An 18,545-nucleotide genomic window follows, 5' to 3' on the forward strand; every position below is an offset into this window, starting at 1 on the left:
TGCATTTTCTCATCTGAAGATCTGAAGTAATATATGGTAGAAACCAGCCAGTCAAATATTTTGACATGACTATGTTTTAAAAAAACAACAACACAAACTCAACATCTTTAGGAAAACAGGAAATCTGGCTTGCATCAGGAGGAAGCCAGAAACACTGTGGCTGCACATCTGTCATGTACTAAAACAGTTGAATGGGTCAGGCTAAAATAAGGAGGAAATCACTGGTTTTACCATACAGACTGTCCCCCAGTTGAAAAATTCATAGTGTAAGTGGAAAAAGCTATTAAGGATGAAATAAAAACAAATATAATAGACTTCTCCTTACATTAGATCATGGGAGATTTCATAGGACAATGTGGTGATTGTAATTACTTCTTTAAAATTAATTTTCTGAAAAGAAAAATTAAAAAGGAGAGCTGCATACCTTCCAGCAACAAAACATCTGTTAGAGAATACTAGTCACATTTCTCTTGCACATGAATATAACCTTGAAATAAAGTGTACTTTTCTTTGTTTAATATTATGGGATTTTAAAATGGCTGCAACATATAGACCTGTTTTTCCTCCCAGTACTTATTAACTAAGACCAAAAAGCAAAGAAAAAGAATGCACAAAATTCCAATATAATAATAAAGCTGTAAAAAGAGAGAAACAATTCATAGAAGACATATAATCATAGATTTACATTACATGTGTGATGTACAGTAAATTGTTCAACAAATGGAAGTCATAATTCATTACAATCATCCCTAGATAATCTATATTGATAAGATATTGATTTGTAATTTGCTGCTAACATCAATTCTGCAGCCTACTGAATATTGGAGCTACAGCCTTTGCAGCGCTGAACAATAGGTCTTTCAGCTGCAGGTAAAGTATGGAAAATCCCCATTCTTTCACCAGGTCAACTCCCATGTGATAGAAATAAAGTTCCAAAGAATATGCACATCTGAAAATACTGAATCTTGAAATTGAGTTAATGCATGTAATAACTTCTTTCCCCAAAGGAACAATTGCTGGACGTTGTAGAAACCCATATTTAAGTAAAGCATTAATTTCACTGCCTCTCCAACAGCATAATCATTTACTCAGGCTTTTCTATAGAAATTAAATAAAAGTCCCTTTAAAAGATATTATTAAGCTTCTTTAAATGTCTTCCCTTAGTAATGGGTTACTGTGAATCATATGGTTATGCATTTAGTGGAGGTTTTCCAATCTTGTCACAAGTGGATCTGGTGATATTTGCATCTAAATGAAGACCTTGGTTAAAGGACAATAATTCTGAGAGGATTTTCTCTGGCTGCTATTTTAAATTCTGCATCTCTTTGTTTTTGTCACAGCTTCAAATCCCATACAAATCCATCAGCATATTGGGCTACCAAAGGTTCCTTCCCAAAACTATTTTCAGATATCTATCTGTAGGTATCGGGGAGAGGGGGCTTAGCAAACTTCAGCAATCCTAGTATTTGACCCTTTAAATTTATGAATTAGCACTTTAACAGTTGAAAGATTAATGAAAGCTTGAGCAGAAGGTTATTATAGCTCATTTATAATTCCACCATCGACCTTTTGCGAATGATATCAAAAATCCATTAAGCCATTAAAGCTACCTATTACAACAGGTTAATTTATATAGCACTATTCACATTCATGAAATTCAGGAACATAAATGGAATACTCCTTTCATGTATTATTTTCTGCATATCAGATTTCTTGTCCTTTAATTCTGTTACACTAACTATATTAAAAAAAATCCCTGAAACAGAATTTCAAATTTAACAGTCTCTATCTACCTTACCAGATTGGCCCTACGTTAGTTTTTTAAGCTAATAAATGGCAATGTTTTTATTACTGAAAATTTGTGTTTACAGCAGCTTCAAACTGGCATATTTAAAAGAAAGGAGGAGGAAATAATGTATCTGAATGAAGGTTTGATTTTGAGGAGTGGAGTTGATGAAGTGATGTGGGGGTGTGAAGGCTTAAATATAATTACAAATGAAAGGGCAAAATTGTATGCCAGAAAGTATGAATGTGTCACTGAGATTGTTGTAAATGCATGTGAAAGTGGGAATTACTATATTGATGATAGTTGCATGTTACGTTCCAATGAATGGCAATGTAACAGCAGCAGTAATAGACTTGGAAGGGACCTTGGAAATCATCTAGTCCAACCCCCTGTCCAGTCTCTTTTTAAAAGGCTTCAGTGTTGGGGCACCCATATTCTAATGGAAGAACAAGAGTTCTCTAAATTCCATTAAATTATAATGGAAGAACAAGGGTTAAAATCTGTGCAACACTCTGAATGAACTGAGTTCAGGAAAAGTAATCATGTTAGATGACATAAATGAGTATATGGGAACACAATGAGGGTACTGAAGAAAATAACTGGATCATTAGGAAAGCCAAGAATGAATAAATAACAGAGATTCTTTTGTAACTATTTTTTTAAGTCTCTTTCTTCCAACTGCATAAGGCAAGAATAAGCCTGTATGTGTATGTGTAAGTATATGATAGATAGAGGTGGCAAAAGAATGAATGTAAATCTAAAAGCATCATTGATTGTTTATAAAATGGAATACTAATATTGAAGTAATTAGTGAAAGATAAAAGGTAGTTAGGTCCTTAGTTGTGGGATAGACCATTATTTGAAAGTATTAAAAATGGACCATGAGGAAATAATGGACATGGAAGAAGGAGGAAGTGAAAGAACTAAGAGTAAACTAGAACAATTGCAGGAAGGTAAAAAAAACAAGTCCTGTGTGAAAAATTATTGCAATTAATCTGTGAATCAAATGAATGGAAAGTAGACTGAAGAAAAGGGAAAGTGGACAATTTTTATAATAGCAATTAAAAAGTTATAAAGTGGCACAGTACTGTGTAAACTAGGAAGGACAAAGAAGGATGTTTGGAGGAATGATGAAGAGAAAGAGGCTATGTAAAAAATGTTGAGAATGATTGTTAAGAAAATAGGGATGAAAGAAAGATGCTGCATTATGTGTATGGAGAGTAAAAGTTAGCTGCAAAGAACATAGTCAAACAAACCCAAACCAATAATTAAAACAGGCAGAAAAAATATGGATCCATTTTTGTGAAAATAAAAGAAAATGTTTCAGAAGTGGGTACCTCCAGCAGTATGAATGAAATAATAAATGAGCATGATGCAGTGGTTTGGGATGAATCAGAAATGAGGGAATGCTGAAATAATCTGCATGGGAATTCTGAGAACTATGTCTAAGGCACAAGGCACAATTAGAAATGAGAAGACAGATCTAGTTCTGCCTTAGATACAAAACTAGTTGATGACTTTGGGCCAGGAGTGGGATGCTATTGGTTCTGCATGGCTCTATAGAACCGGTAGCTCTGAAGAGCAGCAGACACTGAACTGGTTCTGTGTTTGCTGCTGTTTGGCCCATCCGCCCGCCCGGGCTCTTACCTGTCCTTTTATTTCCTGCTTTTTCAACCTTAGCTGCTTTGTGCGGCACAGCTGAGGTTGAAAAAGCAGGAAAAAAGAGGCTTTTCAAATGCTGTGCACCTGCACACTGCGCTTTTCAGCTCTCTGGATGGCACAGCTTAAGGTTTTTTTACACGCACACGCAGCAAAACGTAGTCACCAAACTGGTAGTAACGCCGGTTGAATCCCACCCCTGCTTTAGGCCAGTCAGTCTCTCTCAGACCTGGGATGGAGACAAGGGCAAACGATTTCAGAAAATCTTATCAAGAAAATCGCAGGGGCTTGTCCAGCTTGGAGTCAAAAGGGAGGTAGGAATGTTAGTGAAATATATGCAAAAATATTAGTGTCCATAAAGAAATCATTGACAAAAAAAAATGTGGATGAAGACTCCATATAGGACAGACAATCGGAAATACACTGTTATTGTTCTCCCCATCCAAAGGGACAGCTAGCATGAGCAAAGGCAAAAACTGCATGGTAATGGCTTATTAAATGTGCCTGGGATCATATTTGGCAGACTTTTGATTGAAAGGATATGACTGATGGCAAAGAACAATCTTTAGGACATGCAGTGTAGCTTTCTGTCAGAAAGGCAATGAGCAAGTCAAACTTTTCCTCTTTGGTGGGTCACTGAGAAGTAGGTGAAGGTGAGAAGGACAGTTTATTGTTCATTTTTTAATTTAATTCAGGCAAATGATAAAGCAAATGGGCTTGAAGTACAGAATGCATGGAATGAATATGAAGTTGAAAGTTGATTGCTAGATGCAATAACAGTTTATCTGATGGAAATAGGGCATTTGGAGAGATAAACCGAATGTTTAACTAAAGGGTTAAATGTTGAATATGGGCTAAGTCAAGTATTATGTTTGATTATTTAATATATAAAGAATGCTTGTGGTGACATTAGAGAGCTGCTTGTTGGAGACATGAATATGCCATTTCTTTTGTAGGCCGAAGATGTCATTTCGTTGGCTGAGAACCTGAACAGCAGATATTAAAGAAATGTATAATCCAACAAAGAGTATGGATCTGAAAAATCAATGTTTCAAAGCACAAGATAATGTGGTTGTGTTTGACAGGGAAAAAGATGAGCAACTGCAAGTTATGTATAAATGGTGAAAATGTATACTTTGGTAGATTATTAAAGATGAGAAAATCAGTGGAAAAATTTGAGGATGCAAAAATGCTGTCAGAAAGATACGAAGTGGAATGTATCTGTTATGAGGAATACATGGCAAAAAAAAGAAAAAGAAAACTGATGGATATAAGAGCAGGTTTCTAACTACTTTATACCATGGAAGTGAGGGTATATGTGGTTAAACATAAGCTGAATGTGGCGGGGAAAGAGTTGTTAAGAACTGTTAGTTGTCATACAAGAGAGACAATCAAGAATCCAACCTGAGTTATTCACCGCGAACAGAGGTTTAGGCTTCTGAGTTTTCAGACTCGTGCTGGAGCCCATCCTGAGGGAACTTCTGGTAAGAGAGAAGTTCCCTGAGGATGGGCTCCAGCACCAGTCCGAATGCCTAGAAGGCTAAACCTTTGGTCCCGTGACTGACCAAGATTGGATCCTGTACCACTATCCTGGGATACCTACATTCGCCTTGATTCGTGAGAATCAAGAACAATGTGCGCCTGTTGAACATTAATGAATGTCGATGAGTACAAAAGGAATCTGTGCAGATGGTTTCGTCATATGGAGAAAGAGAATGAAGAGCAAATTGCAAAATGTATGTGTGAAGAGACAGTGAATGGGTTGAGAAGAAGGGAGACCAAAAATGGCATGGTGGGAGAGAATGAAAGCGAGCCACAAAATGAAAACAAAACAAAACAAAAGACAAAAAAGTTTAAAGGACAAAATTAGTATTTCAAACAGGGTATGGACATGATGAAAGAATGATAGTTTGCAAAGATCAAAAGAAACAGAGAAGTATAGTAATGGCATCTGTGTGAACCGAATTTAGCTATTTCCTTTCCTTTTTTTAAAAAAAACATGTGCCTTTCTTTTTCTTTTTTCTTTTGCTTACTACAGTATTTCTTACTCTTTATTCACAAAATGTCACCTATCATGCTGGAGAATAATGATGGTTGCATTATGCATGCTAAATATATCCTCACTCGTCAATGTTTTTTTTTTAAAAAATTGCAGCTCCTTTACTTATGAATCATTTGCCGTTCCTGCCTCCAAGACTGGATTCTGTTGACATGCAGTCTTCTAGAATTCCAGGCCGAAAAAGAGGAAGACCTCCGCTCCATTCAAGTCCTATGAAAATGACAGTTCATAATCTTTACTCTTCATCTCCTGGTTCTCTACCGGTTGTGAAGATCCCAAAGAAGCGAGGGAGAAAACCTGGATATAAGGTACAATATTTTCTACTTATTTTGTTGTTGTTGTTGTTGTTATTGTTAACTTCTGCTTAGATTCAGTCCTTGTGCAAAGGTTTACCAGAGTACTTTGTTCAGGGTATTATCAAAAGATGTAAAAGCTTCTAGCCGGCTTGCCCAGATCTAGGAAAATTTGTAACAACCTGTCTGTTGTGTTTTATTAAACCTTCCAAAAATGGTTGTATAGTAGAAACTACCTATTCTGCATGAATTACAATTAGTGGCTTAGGAAATGGCATAAAGATATTTCCCTCCACAGGACAATTTGCTGTTGCTGAACAAGCTTTTCGCTTCTATGACCCCCAGGCCATTTGACTTTCTTTGGAGCTGAGCTAGTTTACTTACCACTTAGTTGTGTAGGGAAAGAGGAATTGGTTTTCAGCTGCAATAAAGAGAGGGGAGGGTCTCTGGAATTTGGATGCAAGCTGCTTCCCCATCAAGGGAATTCATGCCTCAACTTTCTTCCTCAGCTCTGAGGTTCAGCTGCCCTAGCAAATTGTGTTGTGAAATGTTGGTTTGACAGCTCTGCATATGATTCAGGTGAAATGAGCAGAGGTGAAATTGACAACATACTGCTCTTCTCTCTCTCTCTCTTTTGCAAGTATCAGGTTAGGTATTAAGCAGCAAATTGCTTTGGTCTTCCTTCCTTCTTTGGGCAAAGTAAGGCATGAGGAAATTAGTTGTTATGAACTGTGGAACAGCTTGGGCAGTGCGGTGTCCTTGGCAGGTCATTTGTAAAGGTTTTGAGGGGTAGAGGAGTGCACAAGCGCCATTAATATCTCTGCATAGCCATTGTTGAGACTAGTCATGGGCAGTTCTCTAGAGCTTCAAACAAATGGTGTTGTTTTTTTCAGCTCCATTTGCCATGAATTCATTTTGAGACTTTCCTACCACCAAACATGTCTTTGTTTTCTCTATAGTATCTCAGATTGCTGAAGAAGCAAAACAGTACTTTAAACCAAATAAGAGTTCCTACATTTAACAATAAAAATGCTATGGTTACAACTATCTAATAAAGCTCTATTTTCTGATCAGATAGGAGAAATTACTTATTTTGAACTGTGGACCAAAAAATGTGTGTGTGTGTGTGTGTGGGAAATGTGACATTAATTCTGTCTTTTTCATCTGGTTTTTATTGTACCTTATTCTGAACTTCCAACTATTACCAGATGTAAAGATGATCAGAAAAAAACAAAACAAAACATGTATGGATATTTATTTAGAGAATCAGTTTATGTGATCACCCATGATATTGCACAGCAGATGATTTAATAACAGAACATTGATTTTAATGGTAAATCCAGACTTTGAAAACAATGAGTTACTTCTAAACTAATTTCTCATCCAGATGCCATTGTTCCATTGTAGGAAGACTTTTTAATATGTGGAGTCCTTGGTACTCTGTCAGCTGGGTTGCTTGCTTGCAGACATTTCATTACCTGATTAGGTAGCATCATCAGTGCAAGTGAAAGTGGAGTTTGATACCTGTTTATATATAATAGTTTGCTCTGCCAGCGTAGGTGGGAATGTGTGGTTTTCCTTGGTAGCTCCTTGATTAGAATATCTCATTAGTTTTGTCTGTTTGATTGTCTCCTTGGTAGCTTTTTTATTAGAATATTGCTTTCTGCTTGATTGTTTGTTTAGTATTAATCTCTGTTTAGCTGTGATAACCACCACCCCTACTACACTGGCAGGGCAAGCCATTGTGTATAAGCAGGGAGCAAACCCCACATTCACTATATAACTGATAATATTAGTCAGACAATGAAATATCTAAAGGAAACCACCAAGATCAGAAAGCACCAAGAATTCCTCAGTTCAACCCTGAGCTACATATATTCTCTTCTATACATACTTTTTGATATATGAAGATGTCTAAGGCTGAACAGTAGAACTTGTGTTTTATAGGGAACAACCCTCAGTATTGTGGAGGCTGTAAGTTATTTTAGCACCTAAATCTTACTAAGTAAATTTTTACAAAGCTCTTTATTTTATATGGATTTTTTAAAAATGTAATTATCTGATTCAACTTTTCTGCCTTATATTATTATTATTGTACCTATAAAAGACTATATTATTTTGAAATTGGTTTGAATTACTACATAAAATCTGGTGATAGTCTAATTTGGCTGTAGATAAATTGGATATTGATGGTGCTGTTGCAAAATTCTTGGCTTCGTTGAGATAGAATCCATCCTCTAATCTGAAAGAGTACAATTTATGGCCACGATGGAGCCCAACATTTCTGTTGCTATGTAAGACATTTGTTAAGGGAGTTTCATCCCATTTTATGACCTTTGTTGCCATAGTTGTTAAGTGATTCACTGCAGTTGTTAAGTTAGTAACACAGTTGTTAAGTGAATCTGGCTTCCCCATTGACTTTGCTTGTCAGAAAGTTGCAAAAAGTGATCACATGACTGTGGGACGCTGCAACCGTCATAAATATGAGTCAGTTGCTAAGCGTCTGAATTTTTATCATATGACCATGGGGATGTGGAAAATGGTTTTGTGAAAGTCACTTCTTTCAGTGACTTTGTAACTTTGAATGATCACTAAAGGAACTGTTGCAAGTTGAGGACTACCTGTACTTTTCTGTTATGATATCTAACAACTCTTGACAGAAGAGGTTTTGACAGAGATTGTGTACATCTATAAGATATAAAAATGCTTGATTGTGGTCCTCCTGCAAGGGAAATATACAGCTATAAAAAAAACCCTTACATTTAGAATATGTGCATTACTGTTTACTTTGATTTCCTCCTATGTTGTTGGTAAAATTTTGTGTTAATCGCTTATTTTTTTTAAAAAAACTGTATATTATGAGTGTTTTATTGCATCAAATATTACACAGTTTTCAATTTATTGTTCAGTGGGTTTATTATAGATCCATTGTTAATCACCAAGTATCTTTCTGATTACAATGTGCATAAATTAAAACAAACAAGTAAGTAGGCGAGAGTTTTATTGTTGTGAGTAAATGATGATCCAAAATGTTGCCAGTTGTTCCAGAAGAACACTGATATTGAATAAAGTAACTTCAAGGATGACTTATCATGTATTTAGTCTGTCTGTTTTTCTGTCAGTGTCTCTATCTATATCTATCTATCTATCTATCTATCTATCTATCTATCTATCTATCTATCTATCTACCTAGCTACTTTGGAAAGAATTGTAGACTATTGAAACTCTTAGAGTTGGACTGGTAAAAAAATAAAAGGTCCTTCCATTAATATTCCTTAACTTAGTTTTAGCTGTAACCATTAAAATATGCAGGGCATCCAATTTGGAATTGCCCACATTTTATTTATTTATTTTTTCCATTTCTAAGGTCATCCATTCTTGGCCATTTACAAGAAGATTAAAGATATCAGCAGAAATGCAAAGGGAACTGTTTCCTAATTATTTCATCAGCTTGTCCCTACAATCTGATTTCACCCTAGGATAATAGGAGTGACAATTTTACCTACACATTTGATTACCACTTTGAGGATGTTATTTCTAAAACCAGTTCTGTTTTGATAGGCTATTGTTTATTTTTTCTTGATTTTATTATCTTCTGCCTTTAGGATAGAAAATGACTGTTTTAGTTGCTAATATTCAGCAAACTAGAGAAATTCTCAGGCTCCTCAGAGTACAAAAACCATTTTGCAAAATAACCAAATGACAATGTGAAGCACACAAGTTTACAGTTACAGTTGGATTCTGGATCTGCATTTCTGTGCTGCATTGTAACACATAACTGTACAGGTGTTATTTACAGTAGGTGGTTTTACTTCTTCCTTGTGAATTGATTTAGCAATTGCATGATACGAGGCATCAATGCTTACACATTTTGACACCAGTTTTGGCAGAAGATTTTTTTTTAGCTGAAGGAATAAACGTTTTCCCACTTTTTAGCTCAGTAAATAATCACTATGAATGTTTGCCATTGCCTTCATGGTTTCCTTTAGTTCCCAAACATTGATTCCCTGGAAGCCAAAAGAAAGCACTCATTTTGGTGGTTCTGCTGCATGTTGTTGTTGTTTGGCTTGCCACCTTGTGCTCTCACTTGAACTGGAGCAAGTGCGTGAGTGTGTGTAGCCTTTTGTGTTGCCGTTCTATTTGTAAATTAAATATATCAAGAGTCACATCCCATCCACATTAAAACCACAAGTTCATCTAATCTCAATTTGGGGGAGAGATTTTAGCTCAGCTGACAGGGTTATATGCTGAGCTTTGCTCTCAAAGTTTTGCTAAAATAGCTTTTCACAAGCACCACTCTGGAGATCCAGATTTATTACACTTTGCCCCTTATCTACATATTTATGAAGCCGTCTGTTCCCCACTACCATCTCCATGCTGCTTATGCATACCTAATGCTATTTTCGTGGAGAAGCCATGTTTAATAAAGTAGTCTATTTCACTCCAACATAATAATTTCCAGTGACAATGATGGAAGAATGGCAATCTAGTTGAAGGGAAGGCTAAATGGATCCATAACAACCTAAGAGAGGGGTTTCTATATCCTTGGGGGAAAGCATGTAGCAGTCTATTCATAATTTAAATAAAAAATAAAAATGTTAATACAGTCCCTGTTCCCTCCATTCCCACACTCTCTCCCTCTGCCCACTTTCCAGCACCAGAGAACATCCAATAGAAATACGCACAGTCACTTGTTTTCCAGAGAGAAAACAAGATGCTCTTGCATTTGCTGCTACATTTATTGTCAAGTAAGCAGTGTGATTCACAACCAAAGTAATAGTTATCCAAAGGGAACCATTGTAAGACCAGCCCAAGCTTTAAAGTGATCAGGGGGTACCACTGAAGCTGAAGAATAGTTCTGACCAATGTGATTGTGCTGCAGTATTTCGCTGAAATGTTTGTGCGTGTGTATGTTTGTGTGTACATGGGCAGTACTTGGCATCATTTTCCAAATGTCTTCATTCAGGACCAAAGCTAAATGAATGATTTATGCATTTCCATGAATATAAGAGATGTGGTGACTCAATGGTTTAATGACACCATGGGAGATGGTGTCTTTCTGCTTCAGCGGTTCAACTTCTGGTACTATGTGGTGCTCAGTGCAGTCAGTCAGATTCCTGTCCTCTGAACCTTCCTGATTGTGGCATCTTTTTGTGAGGCAGCTCCAGGGGAGGGAGGAGGCCTTGGATGATATGCAGGAAGACCATTCACTAGGTAGCGAATTTTAGATTTCGGAAGAGATTAGACCTGCCATAAAATACTACTTTAAGTGGACCCTTATCTTCCTAGAGAAAGCATTTCTATGTTTCTTTATGTATATGCGCTCACATGAGAATAAGCGAGTGCAAGAGAGAGTGTGTTGACTCAAGGGACAAATAAAACTGGGGTTCAAGTTGCATAAGTTTAAAAAAAACCTATATGAGGTTAGGCAGAAGCATGTAAAGACAGATTGTTTGTATCTGGTGATTTTCATTTCGGCAGACAAAAGAGATCATTTCATTTATTGATTTACTGTGTTCTATAAACTCTACATCAGATCTAAATTAGGACTTCTAACATGCAATTTTCTTCTCCATTGCTTTTGATTGTCTCTGTGAAAGTCTGTTTAAATCAGACAAGGTTCCTTCCCCCTCCCTCTTTACTGCTCTGGATTGGTTTTGTGGGTTTATAGCTTTATTATGAAAATATTTAATTTTTTTGGGGAAAAATAAATAAATATAAAGCTTAAGGAGTCAGAAAAATCAAGTGCCGTTACAAAGGGTTGGACTTTATTTCAGGATCTTCATCCTTCGTTTCTTTCATGGAACAATATAAAGTCACAATTTCTAGACTCTGCGTGGATCTTACATAATACTTGTCTAGCCCACCATTCATTGTAATTTGTCACAAAAAAAGTTTCATATGTAGGGGCAAGTCCAAAACAATTGCCAGGAGTCAACACATGCGCATGCATTCACACACACTGAAGACCTGGATGGGAGGAGAGGAAACTAGTTCTTTCTTTCTTTCTTTCTTTCTTTCTTTCTTTCTTTCTTTCTTTCTTTCTTTCTTTCTTTCTTTCTTTCTTTCTTTCTTTCTTTCTTTCTTTCTTTCTTTCTTTCTTTCTTTCTTTCTTCCTTCCTTCCTTCCTTCCTTCCTTCCTTCCTTCCTTCCTTCCTTCCTTCCTTCCTTCCTTCCTTTCTTTCTTTCTTTCTTCTTTTTGCAGGGAATGTGAGTGAATACATTTTTATTTTTCAGGAGATTCGGCAGTTCAGGGAGTAGGACGCAGTATTCTCTGGTGGTTCTCAGCATTTCTAGCTGGGTAGAACTGATAGTGATTAAAAATCTGCTGCAAATTTTGGATTTTGTGAGGGATCAAGGGTGGAAATAGAGTGAGAAGCATGCTTGGTGGAAGTGCCCTTTAGCTGCAATATTATTGAAAACCTAAAAGTCAATCTCTTTAGTATAAAGTCTAGACCACAGGTGGGGAACCAAGGCCCCTTTATGATTTGTGGAGTTCAACTCCCAGAATTTCTGAGCCAACCATGCCGGCTCAAGAATTTTGGGAGTTGAAGTCCATAGGTCATAAAAGGGCCCTAGTTCTCTACCCCCAGGTCTAGGTGATTACAGCCTACAGAATCTGAATGGTAGCCAAATTGGACTCAGGCTCAGCTACAGTTAAACTCGAGCTGTAGTTGGATATGGCATTTGTATTCATCTTGGACTCATTCATACTCTCGCAATAAGGGGTAATGTCAACAGAAGTTAAGAGCAAGGAAAGAAAAAGCTGCAGCAGATCCTTCCAATTTGCAGACGGAGACTGTCTTTGCCAAACTGCAATGGGTTCAAATTCATTTTCTCCATCCTTGATATATGAAAACCTGTTTCATATTATCCTGCTTTAACTTATGATATAATCTTGGCTTTGGATGCACATCTATAAATTACATATTTGCTTCCCAAGTCCGTCTCAGTAAATTGCTAAATGTGCCTGTTGTTTATAAAGATGTATGTCTTGTAGCGTTTATAGAAGAAAAAAACAGATGGATTTAATCATATCGCCTTTATCGCTATTACTTATTGACACTTGTGGCAGTATAGTGGAAATATATTTACAGAAATTTCATCTAGAAGGATGTGGGGATTATGACAAGCATACAGTTTTTAACTAGACACAATATCTCTGTTTTGAGTAGTTTACACACTGTGCCAGACTGACATTTATAAAAGGGGGAAATATGTCTTTGAACATGTAGATTTTACATAATTGACTTTTAATAGATCTCTTAGTAGCAGCTACATTGTATACCAGTATAAATGAAAATAATTATATTGATAAGAGTAATTGCAAGTTAATGATACTTTCCAACTAAGATATACATTGGGAGTGAGACTATAGAGAACTTGATGATTCCTCACTGTCCTTTTTATAATTCTGGAAGAAATAAATTCTGGGACAAATTACATTTTAAGGTAGTGCATAATGTGCATGGTAATTTAAAATGCAATTTGTTTCTGTCTTCTTCTTCCTCTTCCTCAAATTAATCAACTGTCAGCAGATTTGAACATTGGGGCTTATCTAACAAACTGAAATTCAATGTAGAGCAGGCCTGTCACATCCTGTGGGCTGGATGTGTCATGCACAGGCCACACCCACCTTTGCAAAGGAAAAAAAGTCATGATATATCACATGACGTGATCGAGTTTGACACCCGTGATATAGAGAAAGAAAGGTTTTACATTTAAGCAAGAAAAACCAAATGTACAAGTACTGTTTAGGTGAAACATGGCTCAAAGCAGTAACTGTGAGAGAGATCTTGGAATCCTAGTATAGTAGAGAATCATTTACATATGAGCCAGCAATGCAATCCTAGGCTGCATTAACAAATGGGTAGAATCAAAATCATGCGAAGTGTTAGTACTGCTTTATAAGGACTTCGTAAGACCACACTTGGAATACTGTATCCAGTTTTGGTCACCACAATGTGAAAATCAAGTTGAGATCTAGAAAAAGTGCAGAAAAAGGCAAACAAAGATGATTAGGGGGATGGAGTTAAAACATATGAAGAATGATTGCAAGAATTGGGTATGCTTAGTCTAGTAAAAAGAAGGACTGGGGTGCCATTAAAGTTGTCTTCCAATATCTGAGGGGCTGTCACAAAGAAGAGGAAGTCAATTTATTTTCCAAAGTACTTGAAGGCAAAACAAGAAGCAATGGATGGAAACTAACCAAGGAGAGAAGCAACCTAGAACTAAAGAGAAATTTCCTGACAGTGAGATGAATAAACCAGTGGAACAACTTGCCTTCAAAAGTTGTGGGTGCTCCATCACTGGAGGCTTTTAAGAAGAGACTGGACAGCCATTTGTCTGAAATGGTATACGGTCTCCTGTTTGAGCAGAGGGTTGGACTAGAAGACCTCCAAGATCCCTTCCAACTCTGATGTTTTGTGTTCTATTTCAGGGAATAGAATTTCTATTTCAGGGAAAGAATGCCATGCCATAGAATTTTGGGAGCTGAAAGAGCTCAAAGTTGTGGTGTAACAGAATAGATTTGATATGTTTTTTTTCATGACCAACATCTTGTTGTGTCTTCCAGCTGAAATCTCGTGTTCTAATGACTCCTTTAGCAATCTCCCCACCAAGAAGCACCCCAGAACCTGATATTAGTTCAATCCCCCAGGATGCGGCTACGATTCCAAACTCGGCAGCACCACAAGCCCTCACAGGTATGTAGAATCAAACCCACCAAAATGAAAGCCTTTTTTTCACATTCAGTGTTTTTAAGAAGACTTATTTCCCTGTCCTTCTGAGAACCCCAAAACAGCTTTTCAATTAATTTGCCAGCTGTCTTCCCAAACTGATGTTTTCCTCTATTTTTGTTTTCAGTATTATTTGCTTCTTTGGTTGTACATAATAGAAAAAGAGATGCGCAGAAGCAACTTGTGTACTGACTGATTTAAGAGATCCTGTGCCACAGACTGAAAGTAAAATATGAGTGCTTTTGAATGAATAGATTCATCATCAGAACTTAGAAAAGCCATCTGTGTCCCTCATTTGTGCTTACAATGGGTTCTCCTGCTTTGTTTATATCTTTCGCTTTGTTGTGTAGGCTTTTAGTGGCTTACAGAGCTATGTGATGCTATTATTGCCATTATCCCCCTATTTATTCAGAATAAAATGCTTTGAGACTTTTTATTGTTCAATCTGAGTAGCTGTTTAACACTTCAAGTACTACATTTTTATTATGGTTATAATAATTATGTATTATCCATAGCATTACACATCTATCTTCTTTGCTATGTAACAATTTCTTTGTCACCTTTCTAATTTCTGTCACAGGATGATGATATATGTTCTGAATGATGACAACTCTAATACTTTTGTGGCCAGCAATAATAATGTGTCTTGTTTTAATATGACTGAGACCAGGTCTCTTAAGACATAGTCATAAATAGACCTGCATACAGTAGAGTGTCTTTCTTAAAAGAAAAAAGTTCTGGTATATCATCTGTTAGCATATTTATTCCAGAAAAGACCCAATAATGATATTATAAACTATTAATCTGTGCAACTACATAATAGATTGGATTAAGGTAATTTTGTATTTTTAATCATAGTCATAAATTGCACTGAAAGTTTAAAACCAAGTAGTATGGAATATAGATACTATGGAAGACTCAGTAAAAGTCTTTATGCTGACCTCTGGGATAATTAGAGAAGCATGGATGAAGAAAGAGTCACAATCTTCTTTTTTCCTCAGGAATTCTAACTTTAAAAAACAACAACGTTATTTTATAAAATTTTAACCATTTTGATTTCTTGCTTTCTTTCACATTTTATACTCATGATTTTCTTCATTATATAGAACCAAGGTTTTCATCTCATTCTATATGCCTAAATTTCTGGCTTCAATTGGAAATCCTTCAGAATTGTAGACTGTTCTCTGGAAAGAAATCAACAAATACACACACAAACACACACACACACACACACACACACACACACACACACACATATGGAGATTCTCAGTCATCCAGGTCATGGCTGTCCCAAAGGTGCTTTTTCAAGAGGCAACTGGACTTTCTGTTTTTTCTTTGAAGACATTTTGCTTCTCATCTAAGAAGCTTCAGCTCAGAGCTGAAGAAGGTTTTTGAATGAGAAGTGAAACATCTTCAAGGAAAAGCCAGGAAGTCCAGTTGCCTCTTGAAAAAGCACCTTTGGGACAACCATATTTCTATAGTTATCAGTGAAGCATTTCCCAATCTGATGTCAGATACACAGGATCTGCAAAGGCCTGAATCTCCAGTTTACAAAACCAAATCAGGATCACAGAAAGGAAATGATGTTTTATGAAGTCTTTCGACAATGACAACGACTTTTTCCCTCCCTGCAGTCTGCCTTTATGTCAACAAGCAAGCAAATGTGGGGCCGTACCTTGAACGAAAGAGAGTGCAGCAACTGCCAGATCATTTTGGGCCTGAACGACCTTCCATGGTGCTACAGCAGGCAGTTCAGGCATGCATTGATTGTGCCCACCAGCAAAAGACTGTCTTCTCACTTGTCAAGCAGGGCTATGGTGCAGAAATGGTGTCAGGTAAAACCGGAGACAGTGTATTGCAGTAAATGTGTTTCTGCTTGCAAGAATGCTAACCAGAACCTTGAATAGTCTTCTATCCAGTGTTCATTAGTAAAAATGTTTAAGAGTAGAGTTGGTAGGGCTTTGTTTTATGCCTGTAATAATATTCCCCTGCATCAATTCCATATTTGGAAAGTCTGGTTTGGTTATAAGTTGCCTAGAGCAGGGGTCTCCAACCTTGACAACTTTACGACTTGTGGACTTCAACTCCCAGAATTCCTCAGCCAGCAAGTCACCTCTGGGAGAGATGGGTGGCATATACATTCAATAAATGAATAGGTAGAACAAAGTCTGAAAAGCTGTTCACCAATGGAAATTCGTCTCCACTTTGAACTGTCATGCTATAAACATATAAGCAGTATGTTTTGCATTTCCAATCCACCTGATTTCATTGTTCAACTCGTTTCTGTGCCCCATGCCTGTTTGTTTGTGACAGTGAATAATTAGGCAATTCCACATTTATAATGTGCCATTGTTAAGGTAAAGTGTTGAGCTTGACTCCTTGTGGCTATATGAAAAAGTACTTTACTTGTTTGTTCTTTTTTCTGATCTATCTTACAATCCTTGGATTTCTTAGTAGTATCCTAGTAGTACTGCACTAATCCGCTCTTACTCTGCTCAGCTTGTTGACATAAGCTAAGGTCAAGCAGATATAGTCACCTGCTGTGACAGAGGCAGCCATTTTATCTACCCTCAACCACAAAAACTCACTTAGTGACTTTGGACCAATCATTTTCTCTCAACCCAACTTACTCCAAGGGTTGTTATGAAGAAAAATGGGAGGAGGATATGTTGCTTCTACTGTTTGGAGCTTCTGACTAAACATGAAATGAGATATAAATCAAATACATACATACAGACATACATTACACTGATGAAAAGAGCATCAGTGAGCGCTCTAACTGCTATCCCTCAGATCATATTCTCTTTAAGAGGTATTATGTATTTATTATACAATACTGGGGTACTAGGATACTGATTCTGTTTTTTGAAGTGTTTTAATTCACATTTCATGGCTTTAAAAATTAATCATAATTATAAAAGTTTTTAAATACATGTCTATGGAGATTCTCAGTCATTCAGGTCATGGTTGTCCCAAAGATGCTCTTTTCAAGAGGCAACTGGACATTCTGGTTTTTTTCTTTGAAGACGTTTTGGTTCTCATCCAAGAAGCTTCTTCAGCTCATTACTGTATTTTGAAATGCAGTAATAAATCACAATATTTATACCATCCTTTTAAAAAGGATGGAAGAATGCTTTAAGAATTTTTTTTTAAAATATTGACAATTATCTTCTCCATTAACTCTGTTTTACTTCACTACAAGACTTGTCACGTTGTACAATTCTAAGCTTTATCCCACAGTGCAATATTTATTTATATTCTGTTTCCATTTTTGTTTCCCCTCTGGGCATTTTGGTCCTATTTGCACCTGTGCTGAAAGAACAAAAAGCTAAACATACACATACAAAAAACACTTTAGCTGAATCCTGAAAATATGCCAGGTTGTTATATCTAGTAAAATTATTATTATTTTCTTAAGGCTGAGTTCCTATAAACGTGAATGCAGCGGCAGTTCTGAGATTCTGATTAGACTCAGTTCAATATAACCTCTGCTTTTAAGATCTCTGAGATCTTTTTTGTTTCCATCAAAATTGACAGAATTGAGGAACCACTATAAACTCTAATCCAAAAAATTCTCCACCACAAGTGGTAGTATTTCAATAACGTAAATCAACATGAAAAAATGTATAGTTTAGGAACTGCTGATAGTGTAAAAATGGCCATGCTGACAGGAGATCATATTAGGCTGATATAGGGCATAATTTCACTATGCCAATGATGGGGAAGTACTCAGTCAAAGGGACATCAGCTTGATTTGCATGTAACTATCTACCCTTTTCTCTCTCCATCAGTTTCTGCCTCTTTTGAAGGAAAACAGCACCTCTTGAGCCTCCCAGTTGTGAACAGTATTGGTTACGTTTTGCGATTCCTCAAAAAGCTTTGCCGTAACTTATTATGCGACAATCTTTTCAGCAACCAGCCTTTTCCACAATATAACACTTCTGAAAATCCAGAAGGGTATGAAAATGGACAGATGGAATCAGGTAGGTTTAAGAATTATAAAAATAATG

The 18,545-nt window shown here is 36.6% G+C and overlaps 1 protein-coding gene across 1 annotated transcript in view; it reads left to right on the forward strand.

Annotated features, from left to right (window-relative positions):
- Positions 1-5,604: 5,604 nt before the first annotated feature.
- Positions 5,605-18,545, forward strand: part of SCML4 (Scm polycomb group protein like 4) — a 40,219-nt gene continuing 27,278 nt past the window's right edge. Inside the window, exons 1-4 of the mRNA XM_026666521.2 lie at positions 5,605-5,812; positions 14,373-14,502; positions 16,170-16,370; positions 18,327-18,518. Of these exons, the coding sequence (XP_026522306.2) occupies positions 5,612-5,812; positions 14,373-14,502; positions 16,170-16,370; positions 18,327-18,518 (724 nt within the window). The 5' untranslated portion in view covers positions 5,605-5,611. The remainder of the gene's footprint in view (positions 5,813-14,372; positions 14,503-16,169; positions 16,371-18,326; positions 18,519-18,545) is intronic.

The sequence above is a fragment of the Notechis scutatus genome, chromosome 1 (assembly GCF_049901735.1).
Source record: "Notechis scutatus isolate UNSWTSFEM ecotype Mainland chromosome 1, rNotScu1.2, whole genome shotgun sequence".
NCBI classification, from domain to species: domain Eukaryota; kingdom Metazoa; phylum Chordata; class Lepidosauria; order Squamata; family Elapidae; genus Notechis; species Notechis scutatus.